Source organism: Leucoraja erinacea, chromosome 31, assembly GCF_028641065.1.
Source record: "Leucoraja erinacea ecotype New England chromosome 31, Leri_hhj_1, whole genome shotgun sequence".
NCBI classification, from domain to species: Eukaryota; Metazoa; Chordata; class Chondrichthyes; order Rajiformes; family Rajidae; genus Leucoraja; species Leucoraja erinaceus.
Genome location: NC_073407.1, coordinates 7,138,229 through 7,158,543, shown reverse-complemented (window position 1 = coordinate 7,158,543; position 20,315 = coordinate 7,138,229). Strand labels below are relative to the sequence as shown.

At 40.8% G+C, this 20,315-nt stretch overlaps 1 protein-coding gene across 12 annotated transcripts in view; it reads left to right on the top strand.

The window, feature by feature from the left end:
* Nucleotides 1-20,315, top strand: part of gapvd1 (GTPase activating protein and VPS9 domains 1) — a 111,468-nt gene that overhangs the window by 11,517 nt on the left and 79,636 nt on the right. For all 12 annotated transcript variants that reach the window (XM_055659830.1, XM_055659829.1, XM_055659826.1 and 9 more), the window contains exons 2-3: nucleotides 1,470-1,560; nucleotides 14,228-14,439. In XM_055659830.1, coding sequence (XP_055515805.1) covers nucleotides 14,255-14,439 — 185 coding nt within the window. In that variant the 5' untranslated portion in view covers nucleotides 1,470-1,560; nucleotides 14,228-14,254. The remainder of the gene's footprint in view (nucleotides 1-1,469; nucleotides 1,561-14,227; nucleotides 14,440-20,315) is intronic.

The following is a 20,315-nucleotide window of genomic DNA, read 5'->3' as shown; positions in this document are numbered from 1 at the left end:
TCGAATCACCAGATCTATAGTCTAGTCCACAGGTTAGTGGGTTACTGTTTTGGCAACCTAACCACTATGCCACAGTTCCTCTTAATTCAGAGGAATTTGAGTCTAAAACCTCAAACTATTGAACTACTTGCTTCTAGATACTGGCATTTGTAGAAGTAATTATGTAAAATGCAGGTATGATATGATCATTAGATTTTCATTTCCTTTAAATTGTTGTTTGATTATGGCCATTGCAGTGGTGTTGATCAAAACTGCATGTGAACTACACTTATGAATTGAAATTGTCATTTAGATCTTTGTGTATGGATACAGGTGATTGCTTTAAAAAAATAAAAAGCATCCATTTGTTGAGTTAAAAAAAAATCAAAATAAATCTCTAGATCTGAGGAAGCTGGAATCAGTATGTGATCCTTGGATTTTATGCAAACAAAAAATCCACATACAGAGGGTGCTTTGTTCTTTACATACCCATGGCTGAGAGGGAGGAAAAATATTCTGTCGTTTATTTTGTGCTGACTGAAACGCATTTGTTCATTCATTAGATTCTGGCAAAAATAATGCAAGTGAAGCACACAGATGAAAATTACAAGCATTTATTAGTTTTTAAGATACAGCAAATATTTTTTGAATCTTTTGAGAAATATACTACAATTATCACCTTCCCATTTCCATTGTACTATATTTTGTGTTTTACTTTTCCAACCTTGTTTGGTCAGTTTTTGGACACACATTTTGCAGTGAAGCAGGTCTCTGAATTGGATTTTTTGTATTTTGTCCTCATTAAAAGTATTCCAAATCAAACTTTGTTCATAATTTTAGTCACAATTCCGGTTCAGATCTGGAAACAAGGACTTTAAGACTTTTGCTTTCCATCACAGTGAGGAGGGCCTGGTTGACTCACTATGGTGGATGTTAAATCTGTGTTTATTGTGTGTTTTGTTATTTTATTCTATGTTATGACTGCAAGGCATGAAGTTTCGTTCAGACTGAAAAGTCTGAATGACAATAAAGGATACTTGATACTTGATTTTGTGTCTATCTTCAGTTAGATGTGAAGCTATAACAATGGTCTGGCTCCAATGAACAAATGTGTAACCTATGTACATTGAGGTTATAAAACCCTGTCTAAATATACAGAGCAGAGAACAGGAACGTGATGTTCTCTTCCAACCATTTGTGGAATGAATAATGGGTTAAGTGAAATAGGAAATGGCTCGAATCAAACTATAGAATTTGTATCTAAAATTAGATTTGTCTTATCTAAAAATTCACTTAAAATCTTTTGTAGAACTAGTTAATTGTTCAATATTAATTATTTTGTCATATTTGTTTACACTTCTAATTGCTGTTGCTATTTTTAATTTCGTCATATGCTACTTTTGAGTGGCTGTTTATTAGTTCAGTGCAACTTCCTCTTTGGAAGAGAGCAACTAACTTTGCTCTAAATCATTTACTGTTTTTCATTTCAGATCATATTGCAAAGATTAAAATATTGAACATTTGGTCCAATTGTTTACTGTAAAGCTCTGCAGGTGGCCAGCTGCTAAAGGTTGCTGAGAAGTAAGTATGCTTTTCAACATCTTGGGGATAAATTTAAAGACACTAAACGTATTCAAATTCCTAACTTGAAAGAACCATTTTGTGCTTTGGGATGCAAGTCTAAGGAATGATGGTTAAGTGTGAGCTTAGGGGGTTATTTGATCAATAGGGACTTTGCAACTGGGTTTTATCCTTAATGTACAAGTCTTGGTTGCTATTCAGTTGTGACGCTTCTCCCAGAATGAAATGGCTCCTACTATGAATAGGCGGTGGTGTTCTTTAACATGAATTCCTATCTCAGCATTGAGACCAGTAGTCTCTATACTTGGATATAACCAATTTCAGAGATTATTATGGTCTAGTTTTGCTTACTGGGAAATGGAACCTTTTTTTTTTACCAGCAGTAATAGATGCGCATTGTTTAAAAGAAAATTCAATGATAGAAGACTTAAAGTTGTACTTATCCGTTCTGTGCCATCATACCTCCAAGCAAAGGAATTTGCATCGCAAGCTTTACTCCTGATTTGTGCTTTGCTTAAGTCAGTCCTCCATTGCTTAACAATGGAGGAGGACTGACTGTACTTTGTGCCTTCCACCACAGTGAAGAATACTGTGGTGAATATTTGTGTTACATTTTTATTGTGTATTGTGTGTTCTTTTTTGATTGTACCGCTGCTGGCAAGTTCATTTCACTGCACTTTATTGTGTATGTGATGAATAAATCTGATTGATTGGTTGATTGATTGATTGATTGATTGGTTGACAGCTGAACAGATAATAAGTCACCTTATGAAAGCAGGGTTCATGAGCTGCTTGCTATTCATGTTCTTGGTCGAGTCCAGTGAGGGCCTGACAGTAGAAACAAGAAACTCCAATGAAAGACACAATGCTGGAGTAACTCAACGAGCCAGACAGCATCAATGGAAAGCATGGATAGGTGACAGGACCCTTCTTCAGACCATGTTTGGGCAGAAGGAAAGGTTGTAAGATTATAAACCATTTTTTTAAATTTTGGGAAAGAAATTGAAAACTGAAGGAGGAGTCTACTTTCAATGGCTTACTCACTTAATGAACATTTAGTAGCTTTTAATCTTATGTTTCAGATATTAGTCTCTTATTGACCTTTTTATCATTTTGGACAGGCTGACAGATTAAATATAAATAAGCTTCTTTCCATTGCCGGATTTCCTTTTCCATATACACGAACTACATGAAATGTAAATTGGCTTGCTTGGAAACTGCTTGTGAAAAGTTGTACAATTGGAACTGGATATTTGTTCTCTCGTGACTAACAAATTGAGGTTTTTCCCATAATCACGAATGCACTTCCTTTTTTATCATATTAGTACCCAGTTACGCTTGCAAGCAGAACATGTTCTGTACTGTCACAATGGGGCTAGGAAATTGTCAGCATTCTGTTCTGTTTATGAGTTTCATATCACCCCGAAAGCTTATTGGTGGTGAATGAAGGCGTGGAATGACCTACTGTAGAGCATTGTGTGAGAACTGATGTGGAAGCTAATTACCCTCAGTAATTCTGAGCCTGCAAGAAGGCATAATCCAACTGTAAAGCCAGCCAATCAGTACTCTTTGGACACGTCCATATTGGTTTTGTTATTTCTCTCAGATACCAAGCTGAGAAATGCTTGTGCTAGGAATAGATTAATGATTGTGTTGGGTTTCCAGTGTTTACATCAAATGTTTGCAAATCGTAGCAAATTTATGACATAGGAAGAGTCCTTTTGGCCTATGTGTCCATGCTGGTTTTAAAAACTCATCAGCCACAACCTGCCTTAGAGTTAAGGCCCTGTCCCAATTTCCAGAATTACTCACAAACTCTCCCGAGTTTCTAATTCTCCTTGATTCTAACTCTGAGTATTACAGTAATAGCCATTCGTAGGTACTCGTGGCTATTTTTTTTTACTCGTGGACATTTTTCAACATGTTGAAAAAACGTCCCGAGTTCCTACGGCTGGCATTAGGAGCCGCTACGAAACATCTACGGGCTCCTACGAGCTCGCTACTGACATTCCCCCAGTTCGGAGTTGGGAGAGTTTGTGAATAACTCGGGAAAGTGGGACAGTGTGGCGGCTCCTAAGGGTCGTGCCATTATACTGCCGAACCCCTCGGCACAGGAGTGGTGCAGTCTGGAGGCGGCCCTCAGCCGGAGGGTTTAAAAGGCAGGGTTTGGGTGCCATCTTCCTCTGGTTTCGTCTTCCCTTCAACCGGGAGGAATACAATAAAGGTGCTTCTCAAAACACTGGGCTTCGTGCCTCCTTTCGAGACCCACGCACCACATTGGTGACCCCGACGTGATGCAGCACCCCAGCGTTGATGGTAGTAGCACCAGCGTCTCTTATTGGAGTCACTTGGAGCTTGCCTGCTCCTGCTGGTGGTGTCTGAAGCTTGCTGGCACTGGACTGCAGGTGCAGTACCCCTCATTGCCGCTGGGGGTGATCGTGCGGGCCGTCGGGCTGGAGCTGTCGCTCCTTCCACAGCTCCCCCGCCCCACCGGAGGAAATCGGGAGCTGCTGGGGTGACGTCATCGGCGTGCCTGCCGACGGCCAGCGCGTTGACGTCATCAGGGCGCGTCGACCTCAGCGCGACCCCGTCTCTGCTGACGCCCAGCGCGCTGACGTCATCAGGGCGCGCCATCCACAGGGCGTCAGCGCGCCTCCTGAGGGCCCGAAGGTCGGCAAAAGAGACGTCGGTGAGCTGCAACCGAATGTAGGCCGGCAGCAGATGCAGGTAGGTGTATTCAAACAACAGGCACGGCGTGTGCCCGTCCAGTAGCGTCACCATCTCCTTTAGGAGGGTAGATGGCCGCTGGTCGCCCAGGCCCCCCATATGCAGGATCCTACCTGCCCGCTCCATCCTACTCAGTCCGTAAGTCTGGAGCAGGAGCTCGTTTCATGTGGCACGGTCTGCGCAAGCAGGTTGCCCATTGGGCTCGCACCTGCATTCCGTGCCAGACGGCAAAAATCCAGCGCCATGTCCGCGCACCTCTCCAGGAGTTTGGTCTACCTCGCCGGCGGTTCGACCATCTCCACGTGGACATTGTGGGGCCCCTTCCGCCGTCCCGGGTCATCACCCACCTTCTGACCACGGTGGTCCGCTTCACGCGATGGCCGGAGGCCATTCCGTTGGCTGACACCTCAACGGCTACGTGTGCTCGTGCGTTGTCCCGCGCACTGGATTGCTCGCTTCGGGGTGCCGGCGCACATCTCCTCAGACCGGGGGCCACAGTTCACCTTCGAGCTGTGGTCAGCCTTGGCTCGCTTGCTGGGTGTGCGGCTGCACCACACCACGGCTTACCACCCGCAAGTTAACGGTCTGGTGGAGAGGTTCCACCGGCAGCTGAAGGCGGCATTGAAGGCACGACTCTCCGGCCCGGACTGGATGGACGAGTTGCCGTGGGTCATGCTGGGCATCCGGACCGCTCCCAAAGAGGACTTGGCCTCATCATTGGCGGAGCTTGTGTACGGGTTGCCACTCACAGTGCCCGGGGAGTTCGTGCCGTTGGCGCCGGAGCAGCAGGGAACGCCCTCCTCCACCCTTCAACGCCTTCGCGAGCGAGTTGGCAGGCTCGCACCCGTCCTGACGTCCCGCCATGGGACATTTCGCCCACACGTGCCATTGGCCCTCACGGACTGCCCGTATGTTTTCCTGCGCCGTGATGCCCACCGGACGCCACTCCAGAGGCCGTACGAGGGCTCGTTCCGGGTGCTGGAACACGGGCAGTCGACTTTTGTCCTGGACATGGGGGGCCGGCCGGAGGCCGTGTCGGTTGACTGTTTAAAGCCGGCGCACCTGGACATTGACCAGCCGGTGCTGGTTGCCCAACCTCGGCCCCGAGGGCGCCCCCCCTCATGACGCCCTCCACCTGTCACTCCATCTGTCCTTCCGCCGGTCCCTCGACCTGTCCCTCCACCTACGCCCCCGCAAGCCCCGGGATCTGCTGACTTCCGCACGCGGGCCGGCCGGGTCGTGCGCGCGCCGGTGCGTTTTGTGCCTCTGGTTCTGGGGGGGGGGGGGGGTCCTGTGGAGGCTCCTAAGGGTCGTGCCATTATACTGCCGAACCCCTCGGCACAGGAGTGGTGCAGTCCGGACGCAGCCCTCAGCTGGAGGGTTTAAAAGGCAGGGTTTGGGTGCCATCTTCCTCTGGTTTCGTCTTCCCTTCAACCGGGAGGAATACAATAAAGGTGCTTCTCAAAACACTGGGCTTCGTGCCTCCTTTCGAGACCCACACACCACAACAGGGCCTTTATTGATCTGTAGCTTTTAGGCCATGACTCCTGAGAAATAATGTGGCTTATTGCAGAGAGATGTATCAGCGACTCTTCAATTATAGAGGTCTGGATTGTCCTGGTCCTGGGCCTTACCTGATGCTTATGTTTCCCACCTATGTGTATGTTTTAGATGCAAAGTGAGCTGATCCCCGACCTCCCGTGGGTGTATGGTGAGGAGCATCAGGGTTTGCTCTTTGAATAAAATGTGTCTTTGAAATTCACTAATAGTCTTTTTAAATGTTTCTAATGCATAATAAACAAAAACTTGTTAAAAGGCCAACAAATATTCAAAGAAAAGTAAATTAATGAAAGCAGATTTTCCATAGCTACATGAACAGAAATGCTCCCGAAACATAAACTGAGTGTCGGGTATGGAGTGCATCTGGATTTTCTTCCCAGGAAGTTCTCTTCCTTTTAAACTCAATTGTGCATCCTGTAATAGAGCAGCATCTGACCTTAGATTTACGCAATTGATCACACATGCATTGGGAGCCTGAGACTTCCTGAGGTACAATTAGCTGCTATCATCTCAGTGGTTCTTAACCTGAGGGTGGTTTGGGGCTTTGTAGGGTCACAAATAACATATCAATTTGTTGAGCCCATGTTTAGGAACCTAACAAAGGTACATAACACATACAGTATTTTGTTCTCGTTTGCGCGTGCTGGTGCCAAAAAGGTTAAGAACCACTGTGCGATCTGATGGTTCCCTGTTAACAGCCAGTGGTCAAGGAGCATAATTCAACCCAAGGAGAAACTTCTGCCTTGGAAAATCGCCCCAAAAACGGCGCCTGTGTAACATTTCCTACTGAGAGATTTGTAAATACAATGTTTACTGTTTCTAGCTGTGGAAAGCTTTATCCTTCAGGCTGAGAGTCTTAAGAGTCTGTGTGGACTAAGTAGGGAGAGAACTGAAGAATGTTTATTTCAGTTTTGGATTTGATTTGGATGGATACCTAAAATGGCAAGACATCAAATTGAGCACCATTCAGTTCTCATTTAATATTTACTATCTTGTTTTTGGGACAATAATGACTTCCATGCTTTCCTCTGGTTAATCCAAGTTGAAATAACCTCTGAAAGTGAGAGTTTAAAGTTCCCTTTTTCTGTTGAAGATAGGTAAACTTGGAACTACATTTCCTGTTAATGTCTCTAAAATATTGCAGTAACTCAAAACCAAACTATTTTTAACCAAACCTTGCGAACTAACTTCCCCTTTTAACGTTCCAGACGCTTTTTAAATACAGGTGATAGCACATAGTACACAGCTGTGTATAGTTTATTTCTGCTAATTTGTTATAGCCATGATGAAGTTGATTTTGTATTTGCTGGTTATTTTTCCAAGAGTGGTTTTATTTTACAAATGCATTGGGGCGGAGAGTTTTTTAAGATTTCACTTTGTATTTATCGGATCGTCTGTTCATTATAGAAATGATAATTCTGCATCTAATTTTAGGTAAGATTACTTATTTATAACTGCAATGCAGTAACAATCTGTTTTGTTTAGAATATGTACAAAAATATGTACAAATACGTACAAAAGCAGCCTTACTACGTCACATCATTGCTGATAACATTCTGCTGTCAAGAACCAATTTAAACAATGTTCCACCTTGTGTGGCCTTTTGTACATGTCTGGATAGTGGATTGAATTGTTATTTTTTTCATCCTCTGTTCACATTGCTTCTGTGCCCAATCGAAAAAGCTTCTGTCAAAAGCAAGTTCTTGTTTCCTATAAACTGTGAATGATCTTCTGCACTGTGCATCTGTTAATTTGTGTCTGGTGTGGGAAAATAAATCCCTTGTACAGCTGGTGAGTTGAGTACAAATAACTTAAAATGCATCATACTTCCATGACTTTTCCACCTTTTGGACAAATAATACTAATGTTGTGAAGGACTGAGTATCTTAGGCTTTAAAGGAAAAATCACCCTGATTATTAGGACATGAAGCAAAATGGCAGCTGAACACTGGCTTCATAACTAGTTCAAAATTTGTTCTTGATTATTTGGGACATAATTCTGTGAGAAAATACACAGACATGATATCAGACATTTTGTGCTTCCACGTGCTCCATCTTGCTAACTCGCGTACAAGCAGGTATTCACTCAAGATTATGTCTCCTCGTGGCTATGAAGCCTGAATTGGAATAAAAGGGTAAAATGAGTGCCTTCATGGCTAACATTAAAGGGCCAGTTACTGATATAAAAAAAAACTACTGAAAATCCTCATCATGAGTAACAGTAGAAAGAAAATAGAAAAATATAGCATTTTGGTTGATAATCTTTCATTAAAATTTAGTTTAGAGATACAGCGTGGAAACAGCATGTGCCAACGAGCAATCCCGAACACCTATACTATCCGACACACTAGGGACAATTTACAATTTTTACTGAGGCCAATTAACCGACAAACCTGTACGTCTTTGGAGTGTAGGAGGAAACCTGGGGAAAACCCACACCGTCACGGGAAGAACGTACAAACTCCGTACAGACTGCACCTGTGGTCAGGATTGAACCCGGGTCTCTGGCGCTGTAAGGCAGCAACTCTACCACTGTGCTACCATCCCACCCCCTATTATTTGAAAGAATGTCATACTGCCATTATAAAGATGACATGCTGTGGCAATTGTAACTGAATCCCTGGATTAATGCATTCAATTTGTAGGTTGACACACCTTTCCCTTTTTATTCAAATATGAAAATAAAAAGTAAAAGAACACTTAAGTTAATGGTTAGGTAACGTGTTTCTTTCTAAGGAAAGCTTAGTTTCTGGCACTGTTTCTGTTAATAAGCTGGATTGTAGAAGGTCGATAAAGCTGGAGAAACTCAGCTGGTGAGGCAGCATCTATGGAACGAAGGAATGGGTGACGTTTCGGGTCGAGATCCTTCTTCAGACTTCTGAAGAAGGGTCTCGAGCCAAAACGTCGCCTATTCCTTCGCTCCATAGATGCTGCCTCGCCCGCTGAGTTTCTCCAGCTTTTTTATCTACCTTCGATTTTTCCAGCATCTGCAGTTCTTTCTTAAACAGCTGGATTGTAGAAATTGTTCATCAGTGTAAATGTAACAGCCATAATCTGATTCGCATTGCAGTATGACTAAATGTGACCTTTGTGCAGCACCTAAAATTAGTAAGCGAAACCAAACTTTCTAAAATCAATTTATGTCTACTTTGACAACTTGGAGGGGAAATGTGTAGACGTAGTACCTCTTGACAGTAATATGTCAAGTATATTCATTTTTAATTAATGATTGAGCTTTTCTGAAATTTGAAGATAGACACAAAAAGCTGGAGTAACTCAACAGGTCAGGCAGCATCTCTGGAGAAAGGGAATAGACCCATGGGTCAAGACCCATCTTCAAATTTCTGAAACTTGTTTGGATTCAAGAAACTGCATACACATTGCTGTTGACATGCTCGTAAACATAGAACACAGAAATGTACCGCACAGGAACTGACCCGAATAGTGAAAGGCTTGGATAGAGTGGATGAGGAGAGGATGTTTTCACTGGTGGGAGAATCTAGGACTAGTGGTCATAGCCTCAGAATTAAACACCGTTCCTTTAGGAAGGAGATGAGGAGGAATTTCTTTATTCAGAGGGGGGTGAATCTGTGGAATTATTTGCCACAGAAGGCTGTGGAGACCAAGTCAATGGATATTTTTTAGGCAGAGATAGTTAGATTCTTGATTAATACAGATGTCAGGGGATATGGGGAGATGGCAGGAGAATGGGGTTAGGAGGGAGAGATAGATCAGCCATGATTGAATGGTGGAGTAGACTTGATGGGTCGAATGGCCTAAAGGACCTGTCCCACTTAGGCGACCTTTACGGGCGACTGCCGGCACCCGGCATAGGTCGCCGAAATTTTCAGCAGCGACCAGAAAGATGCTATGACTCTTTGGAGACTTCACATGATCATACAAGACCTCTCATGACCATACAGGCGACCCCTAGCGACATGTCGCGGGTGACCTCTCACGACCATAGGAGACCTCTCACGACCTTACAGCCTGTATGGTCGTGAAAGGTCTCCAAAAAGTCGTAGCGTATTTCTGGTCACCGCTGAATTTTCAACATGTTGAAAATTTCGGCTGCCTATGACGGGTGCCGGCAGTCACCTGTAAAGGTCGCTTAAGTGGGACAGGCCCTTAATTCTGCTCCTATCATTTATGACCTTATGACCATTGCCGATCAAGATGCCAAGTCGAACTATTCTCATCTGCTTGCCAGTGATCCATATCCCTCCATTCCCTGCATATCCATGTGCCCATATAAATTATTGCTGGTTGTGAACTCCAGATAGATTGCATGTTATTTACGACATTACGTCATTTTATTCCTTAATCTTTTTTAATGGTAATTTACAAGTAGAAAAATTCTGCTAAGAAATTGTTTGTAAGAGATATTCGATATCCTGAATGTTTTTTCAAGATATTTGTGCCCTCTGGATATTGAATATCACAGTGCTTTGGCTCTTTGAGTTGCTGGTTTATTTTTGTTTTACTGTTGGTTTTGTGCTGATCATTTTAAATTGGTTAATATTGGTCACAATTGATTCGCTATTGCGGGCAGTAGAAGATAAAAGTTTGAATCCAATTTCTCCCCCCCCCCCAGTATATTTTTCTTTTATACTTGATTTACTTCACATTTAATATTTACATTTTTTGAGCCTTGGTATAAACCAATATAAATTTAATTCAAGTCTGAGTAAGTTTAAAAAAAAAAGGATTTACTTGGATAAATACCCATATATAATTGAGGCCTGAAATGAATAAAAGCGGGCATTTTAAGTAGATAACTATATGCACGATTGGTCTGCTGCTTTAACAAGATTTTCCAGTTTAACTTGCTGAGGGATAGCTTCTTTTCAAGCTTGTAATATTTAAATGTATTAACACCCATGACAAACTAAATTGCTGATTACTTTGGGGCTTGCTTTCTCTTTCATATGGATTCTGCTGGAAAGTTCTATCCATGTCGAAGCACTGTTGATAAAAGTTGAGAATCATCCCTTTAGTTGATAATTAGTAAAGAATAGCAAATTAAATTATTTACTAATTGCTCTATACCTTGTAATCCTGGTAAATCATTATAAGTACTTATCTGAGAGAGTTCACTTCAGCCAAAAGGAAGATTCAAGTGTTCCTTTAACCCTCCTGGCCATGCAAGGGTAATCATGCAGATTATGACAGTGTCTGGTGAAGCCTACATTTTATTTGTGGGGATTGTGAGTATTTATGCACTGGATGAAGAAAAGTAAGAAAAGATTATATTCAAAGACCATCTTTTAGGTCAATTCTGATTGAACACTGGTATTTTTTTTGATACCGAAGAACGTGGTAGTTGAGAATTTATTAAAATTAGTTTGAATCTGTAACAATGGGAGTGATGTTTGACATGTGTGTGTTTCATGTTAATATTTATTTTCTGATCTGCCGAGGCTTCCACTAGTTTCACAGTGAAGTAAATAGAAATGCCAAAGATTTTGCTTCCACCCTATGCATCTCAGCCAGAGTATGTTGTTGAGTTGAAAGTTGTGCTGTGCCCAGCCCAGTCTCATTTGTAACCCATCCTTGGGTGGCACCCAGATGAGCAAACACTGATACTGAAACCCAGTGAAATGTCTAGGGGAATTGGGTTGGGTGACTTCAGTCAGCCGTTGTAATGGATTTTATTTCAAGAAGTACAATATAAAGCAGAGTGCGTAATAAAGGAACGGAAATAATTAGAACCACCTCTTTCATGAGAGAATCTTAAAGCTGGACCTGGATATGAATCCAAAATATTTTCTAAATGGGGAGAAAATTCAGAAATCGGAGGTGCAAAGGAATTTGGTGTGCTGGTGTAGGATTCCCAAAAGGTTAATTTGCAATTTGAATCGGTGGTAAGGAAGACGAATGCAATGCTGGCATTTATGTTGTGACAACTAAAATACAAAAACAGGGATGTAATGCTGAGGCTTTAGATGGCACTGGTCAGACGGCATTTGGAGTATTGTGAGCAATTTTGGACCCCATATCTGGTATGATATGCTGGTACGCTGGACTGGTATGCTGGCGTTGGAGAGGGTCCAGAGGAAGTTTATGAGAATGATCCTAGGAATGGTTGGGTTAACATATGATGAGCTTTTGAAGGCACTGGGCCTGTTCTCGGTGGGGTTTAGAAGGATGAGTGACCTCATTGAAACTTACCAAATAGTGAAAGGCCAGGATAGAGTGAATGAGGTGAGGATGTTTCCACTCGTGGGAGAGTCTAAGACCAGAGGCCATCGCCTCAGAATAAAAAGACGTAATTTTAGAAAGGAGATGAGAAGGAATTTCTTTAGTCAGATGGTGGGAAACCTGTGAAATTCATTGCCACTGGCTGCTGTGGAAGCCAAGTCAATGGATATTTTGAAGGTGGAGATTGACAGATTCTTGATTAGTAAGGGTGTCAGAAGTTATGGGGCGAAGGCAGGAGAATGGGGCTGAGAGGGAAGATAGATCAACAATGATTGAATGGCAGAGAAGACTTGATGGACCGAATGCTCTAATTCTGCTCCTATAATTATTTCAGCAAGAATAAATCTTTGAACTTTTGGTATTTTCTCCTACTATCAGTCATATTGTTGTGGATCTTGAATTTAATTCAGGCCAGTCCAGGCAAGAACAACAGATTTCCTTTCCTAAGTTGGTCAGCTAGTTGGTTGTTATTGACAGTATGAATGTTGTCATTTTTTAATGAAACTGCTGAGAAAATATAGCATGTCGGGTTGCATCTGCATACAAATAAATAAGTTCACATTTGTGGTCACAAAGTGCTGGAGTAACTCAGTGGGTCAGGCAGCATCTCTGCAGAACATGGACAGGTGACGTTCTGGGTTGGAATCCTTCAGGAAAGGTCCTGACCCAAAACATCACCCCTCCATGTTCTCCAGCGATGCAGCCTCACCTGCTGAGTTACTCCAACACTTTGTGTCGTGTTTTGCTTACCAGCATCTGCAGTTCCTTGTTTCTACTTTTCCTATTTGAGAACGATGATTGTAGGAAAAATCTCTCTGAGGGAGTTCAATGGTCCATTGCTTTCATCATGTCCATGTAAGCTCCAGCATTGGATGAGTGCAAATTTCACATTTGTGGATTAGAAACTGACTTATTCCACCTGTGTTTTCTAATAGCATGTCAAATTATATTACCAACTTTTCTTTTAGGAAACAACAAACTAGAGAACAGTTGGTGACTGTCTGGCTGATGCATCTTGCTGAATTATTTACTCCAATCTTTGTGCGCTACAGCTGACTTTTTCTCCACTTTTGAAGCAGCTGGTTATTTAATTTCTTTGACAATTAGAAAAGCTAAGATTTATGTTTACTGGTTAACATTTTGTTAACATTGTTAAAAGATGATAGGCATATGTGATGCCTGTAGCTATATATATTTGGCTCTTGACTGTAAAATGAATGCAAGGAGCAATACTAAATATGACTTTGGAACTGGACAGTTTACTTCCATTCTGCAAATTTATTTTTGACTTTATATTTTAATCCTTACTTGCTTCAGAAATGTCATGATTATTATTGGACAGGACATGGTACTTCAATTAAATTATTACTGTTATTTTGGGTAAATGCAGCTTACCATTACCATATGTCGTAAGGCAGTGGTAAATCAGCATGAGGAGCAAAAGGTTATTTCAAATAATTCTGTACTACTAGAAGGTAACTGAAAGCATAACCTACTTTTTTTTTTTTCAAAATTGTAATAAAGGAAACAGAATTGAATCGTGGTTAGTCTACGACAATGAAAGTAGGAAGAAAATACTTAAAATAACATAACAAGGAAAGTTAGCTACAATTCTCTATTATGATTTACTGAATTTTATTAATAAGCAGTTGAGAATTGTTTAAGTGTGTGCCTGTCAGTGAAGCCTGAGCTGATAAATATTTGGTAATTGGAATACGTTAGACTGACAATATTTTGTATTGAATTAATTTAATGCCATTACCCTGTCATCATGCTTATTAATTCAGAAGGAAGTTTTTTTTTACTTGCCAAAATCAGCAACTAGCTCCATTTCATCATTGTAGAATGTGGATTTACAATCATAAAACTTGCCATGAAACTTGGTTTGTTGCCATGGATGCTTTATTAACGGAGATAAATACAATCTGCCTGGATTATTCCTATGCATCTGGGATTTTATAAGCATGACATTGTTATAAGCAGATGGACAATTCTTTTGGCCTGGGGAAGCTCGAAGGACAATTCCAAATTCCTGAAAGGTTAAAATTCTTGGGTGATAAATGAAGCTGAGGTTGCCAGTTTCATTATCTTGATGCACATTTTGGAGTTAAGTCTGGTGCCATATTGTGGCAACTTATAACCTATCTAGCTAGGTCTTAATTTTAATTTGCTTTTACAGTTGGTATATTCCTCGTGCCATTTGAAGATGGTGAAGCCTGATCTTCACACTCTGGCCCATCACCTCAAGCAAGAGCGTCTTTACGTGAACTCTGAAAAGCAATTGCTTCAGCGGCTAAATGCAGATGTGCTCAAAACTGCAGAAAAACTGTACTGTTCAGCATGGATTGCAAAGCAGCAGCGAATTAACTTGGATCGTCTAATACTAACAAGGTGAGCTCAGTGTGAATTTAGAGCATATTTAAATACATGATGCCATAATAAAAAAATACAAGACTGAACCTAATTTTGGCAAAATACTTTAATGATTGTTCCGTATTGGTTACATAAGAGTCTCTTTTTTGGCTTGGGGGCAATGTGTTTGTTTTAGTTGGTATATTTGTACAATAAAATGCAAACAGTGGATTGTAAAGTGCTTTAATGTGCACCAGTGAAGAAATGTAGACAAATATTACTCATCCAGAAAAAAAACTTGCTGGTGAAGGGAACTGTAGTTACAGAGAGCTTTAATTTGGTCAAATGCTGATCCGACATACAGTGCCCTCCATAATGTTTGTGACAAAGACCCATCATTTATTTATTTGCCTCTGTACTCCACAATTTGAGATTTGTAATAGAAAAAATCATATGTGGTTAAAGTGCACATTGTCAGATTTTAATAAAGGCCATTTTTATACATTTTGGTTTCACCATGTAGAAATGACTAACAGTTTTATTCTTGTTTCTCAGTCTCATAATGGCTTCTTTGACCTTCATTGGCACAGGTTTGGTCCTCGTGTTGATAAACAGCAATAAAAGTTTCCAAAGGTGATGGAAAGACTGGAGGAAAGACTAGGTGCTGAAAGCTCTCTTAAACTTGCATTAAGGAGGCATTTAAACACACCTGACCAATTACAAACACCCGTGAAGCCATGTGTCCCAAACATGATGGTGCCCTGAAATGTGGGGACTATGTATAAACATAGTTGTAATTTCTACATGGTGAAACCAAAGTGAAACCAAAAATAACTTTTAATAAAATCTGACATGTGATTTTTTTTTTTCTATTACAAATCGCAAATTGTGAAGTGCAGAGGTAAATAAATAAATGATGGGTCTTTGTCCCAAACATTATGGAAGGCATTCTAAGGAAATGCCATTTAAAATGCAGCTTCACAAAAGTGTGAGGCATAAAATATAAATGTCGGAGGAGGGTGAGAGAAATCTGGAGGATGATTGTCAGAACTCTCTCTGCCAGGATTCTTGCCAAGAATCTTTTGAGGTGTTGTTGATAATTTCTGTAAGCAGTTAACAATCATATAATTGTGCCTACTATAGTCGTAGAATCAAACTGGATGGGCCATGTTAATTTTCTAATGTGGTAATTCCTGTGTTGTTAAATGCCTGTCCTGCTTGGATTTGGGTTACTTGGCAGCTGCTTATCCTTTGACTAAAACAACCAATGCCAAGTCGATTGGAGACGAGTGAGTTTAGTCTGACAAAAAATGGGTGCATCGGAAACGCAAGGGTTGAAACGCATTAAATTATCAATTGATATGTTGACAGTAATTGTGCCAGTAATTGATGCAAATCTTGAATTTTTGTTCTTATACATTCAAATTAGTTAGAATTTACAACCGTCTGTAGTTGAAGTTGGTGGTTATTGCTGACGCCAAGGTTTATTGCTTTATTTTTGATCGGGTAGGGTGGTGATGAGCTGCGGCTTTGAACTTGTCCAGCCTGTCGAGTGAAGTCACTTTCACAACTTCATGTAGTTCATGGTTCTTGAGGTGTGGCAGCAATGATGCATGTGTAGGCTTGTATGGTCATTTATGAACAATTGTATGAACGATTCATGTTTTTAACTGGTAAATTTTGCTGTTGAACTGAGGATAAACAATTGATTTTTTTTGTTTGTTAAATAACTACAGGAGTTTTGGAATTGTTGCATTGGTTGGAAGCAGGTTCTTCAGCCCATTGAGCACACCAACCATCATTCACATATTCCCATTAGTTCTGTTGTCCCACTTTCACATCCACTCCCTTCACATTGGGGCAATTTACAGAGGCCAATTAACTTAGAATCCCGCACGTTATTGTGATGTGGGAGTAACCGGAGCACCACATAGTCACAGTGAAATGTGCAAACTTCACACGAACGACACCCAAGGTCAGGATCCAACCCAGGTTTCTAGCGCTATGAGGCAGCAGCTCTACCAGCTGCGGCACCCTAAACTGGAGTGAATTGTTGTGAAATAGATTCTCACCTAAAATTCTGGAATTTGTGTTTTGTGGTCCATTTATTTCTTGATCCTGATTTTTAAAAATTTTATTTATTTTTTATTTTTTTAATACACATTGTAACAGTCTCCTTTGATGTAACAACTTCCCAGAATTTACATCTGTCCTGAATTAAAATTCTAAAATCATGTTTTATATGTAGATGGCAATAACTAGCAGCTGGTGAAAAGTTACCCGAGTCGGTTTAGAAAAGAGCGTGCAGGTTTGCCTTCCATGCAACACCAGAATTACTTGTAGGAAGGTTCTGTCTTGCAAAACTGTTGAATAATAAAACTTAATTATTCTGCAGTCACAAGAGACTGTGGAGCTAAAAACCTCAAGTACTGGAACTGCCACTGTTGCCTAGATTACTTGAATCAATATATAAAAGCATTGAAGATAGACACAAAATGCTGGAGTAACTCAGCGGGACAGGCAGCATCTCTGGAGAGAAGGGATGGGTGACGTTTCAGGTCGAGACCCTTCATCAGACTGAGTATTGAGATGGGTAACTGGAGAATGCAATTTCAACAAAGACCATCAAGATGACAAAAGTGAACATTAACATAGTAGTTAATTATGAAATGACGTACTTAGTATACTTAAGCATTATTGTACTTTTTACTGAACTATATACAAAAATAAATCATCGTACCTAGATAAATGTGATAACAAAGTCCCAGTATTTTTAATTTGCATTTGATGCAAACACCTGGCAGCTCACTATTAAAGAGGAATTAATTCCAAAGGCATACACTTTTTTTTTGTGATGTAAAAACGGTTAACTACTTGCATCAGTTTTTCCTTCCCAATCAATTGAATGGATTTTTGATATTTGTGTATTGGCTATTTGATAATACCATTTCTTTCTTACGTTTGGCCCATTTGAAGGTACCAACATTGACACTGATCTCACGTGTAGTTGCTGCCAGTTTGTTATAAAGGCACCATGCCAAAGTTTGATCCTTTCTTTGATATTCAAACAAGCATTCTGTTCCTGTGTGGTTCTAAGTTGCCATTTGGGAGGAGGAACTGTTATTTTTTCATGTTCCGTAGTGGGAGCCTCTGGTTTAATTTACATTCCATTTGCTATGTTATATTAAAATAAACAGCTGCAGCGATTGCACGTGCATGTTGTATTTTTCCTAAATTCTCTTATTTTAGTAGTTCTGCCTTTTGAACTGAGATACTGCAAATAACACTCCAATATTTAAAGAGGATGGAGAGAGAAACTAAGTCACGACAGACGTGGAAGTTTGTCTCGTCAAGTGAGCTTATCAGTACAATTAAAATGTTGCTTGCAAAACAAATTGTACATAAATCACACAAATTCTACAAATCTTTACAAATGGGTCCTTAAATGATCTTCGGCAGACCTCAATCATCGAGGGTCTGTAACTACCTTTCCTTCTCACTGACCATCAACAGATGTGCTTTAAGGCGGTGCGCCTAGTCCCTTGTTCTACTTTCTTTGCACCCGGGACTCGATGAAGATGAGGGTGCCATACACCTTCTTTATCACTCTATCTATTTCCATTGCCACTTTTAAGGAGTTATAGATTTGGACCCCAAATCCCTCTGCTCCAAGAATCTTCCCATTAACTGTATACTTTCCCCTTGCATTCGACTTTGCAAAGTACATCACGTCACACTTGCTCATGAAGTAGATGCCACCACCACCTCCTTTCCTTACGTCACAGCTTGGTCCATTCAGTGCATCGAAAAATTCTTGGACTGAAGTGCTGTGTCCAGATGTTTAAGAATGAGCCAGGTCTCCATCATTTCTAAGGCCACCTCTTTCAAAACTCTGAAATTGAATCATTCAACTTGTATCTACTATATATGATCTAATCTGTAATAAGCCTGAAAATTGGGAGCATTTTAGAACCAACAAAGGATGACCATGGAAATTATAAATGCAAGTTAGAATATGAGAGTGGATCTGGTGAGGAACATGCAAGGGCTTGCAATCCTTTTTACGTCAGAAAGAAAGAGTAGGGTTAGTGTTGGTGATGTTGGTGAGTGTGAAAGCTGATAAATCCCAAGGATCATATCATCTGTATCCCAGAATTATGGAAGAGGTAGCTTTAGAGATGGAGGATGCTCTGGCTATCATCAAAAGCACTACAGAGGTTTTATTGTTCCTCTGGATTGGAGGATGGCAAATGTCACCCCACTATATAACATGGGCGTATAGAAAATCACCTGTTTTTTTTAAAGTTGATGTCAGTGGGGAGAATGCTGGAATTTATAATGAAAGCTGTAACTACAGTAAAGAGTAACAGCTGAATCAGCGTGCATTTCTGATTTGATGAATCTGCGTGAGATCTTGAGGATGTGAGTAGATGAGGGAGAACCAGTGGGTGCAGTACATTTGGCTATTTATGGAAGGTATTAGTTAAGGTTTCTTACAGGAGATTGGCGAATGAAGCTAAAGTACATGGAATTGGGTGCAATACACGAACATGGATTGATATTTGTTTATCAGACCAAGATCAAAGTGGGTTCCGATGAATGTTCTCAGGTTGGGAGGCTGTGATGAGTGAAGTACAATGGGGATTGGTGTTGGTTTGGCAATCTCTGACTATTTGGCTGAGGAGATAGTTGAACATGCGAAAGATAGACACAAAATGCTGGAGTAACTCAGCGGGACCGGCCGCATCTCTAGAGAGAAGGAATGGGTGACGTTTTGGGTGAAGACCCTTCTTCAGACTGATTGAACTTAAGAAGCAAGGTGGGGCTTTGTACATGGAAGGATGTAAAGAGGTTTTAAAGCATATGGACATAGGGTGGTGAAAATGTGTCACGTGGAAAAATGTGAGATTATCCATTTTTCGAGTGACTTTGAGTGCGAGACTGAGTGGACGTGATAGTTAGTAGTGGAATAAGAATATTCAGAATATTCCAAATGGTTATTTGAAATTTTCTTCTCTGGAGGATTACGAGGACTCATCACTGTTTTATCCAAAAACAGACGGATCGATTTCTGGACAATAATGGAATGAATGAATCTGGGGAATGTGCTGGAGAAAGGTGGTGAGGTCAAAGTTCCGCCTCATCTAATGAATGGTGGGGTAGGTTTTAAGGTCCAAATGGCTGACTCCTATTCAGAGGTCAGTTGGATAGCGAGCGGCTTTGCAGTGAGTTGAAGGCTGTTCACGTATTTAAAAGTACAAGAAAGGATAGTGGCATCCACTTTGAAATTTTAATTGATTACCATACTTGGACAGCAAGAAGTATTATTGAGCGATTACACAGAACATTGCTGTGATGTGTAATAGCAAATGGAGCTATCATAGATTGGTTTCTTTGTCAATATGGATGCGTTGGGCCAAATTGTATTTTTACGTGCTGTATGACTATGACACATACAGAGAATTATTTTTAATGACTTTGTGATGGTTTGACGGAGTACGAAGATGTGCTATACAGATTTTGTGCACAATGTTTAGTATTTGGTGCATAGTGTTATTTACTTTGTTAGCTCTAGACACTACAGTTACCAGTGATGAGAGAAAGGAATATTCATGCCTGAAAGTACATAACTTGAGAAAACTACTGGAGCTATAATTCAATAAATTCGAACTTTGTATGAAAATGTGTTCTGGTTGTCATGTACAACAGTTACTCTAATGATTGTAGAGGAGCTGGAGAATAAAATGTTAAACTTAACCTGAGCCTGAGGACCTGTTATTGCTTTGATCGCAGCATACCCACATTGAACGCAATACAATGCTCAAGTTGGGTGATCACTGCTGGTGGAAAGGAACTCAACTTTTGATATTAGCTTTTTTAGCTGGCAATGCTGATGTTGCCTTTTTTCAGAATAT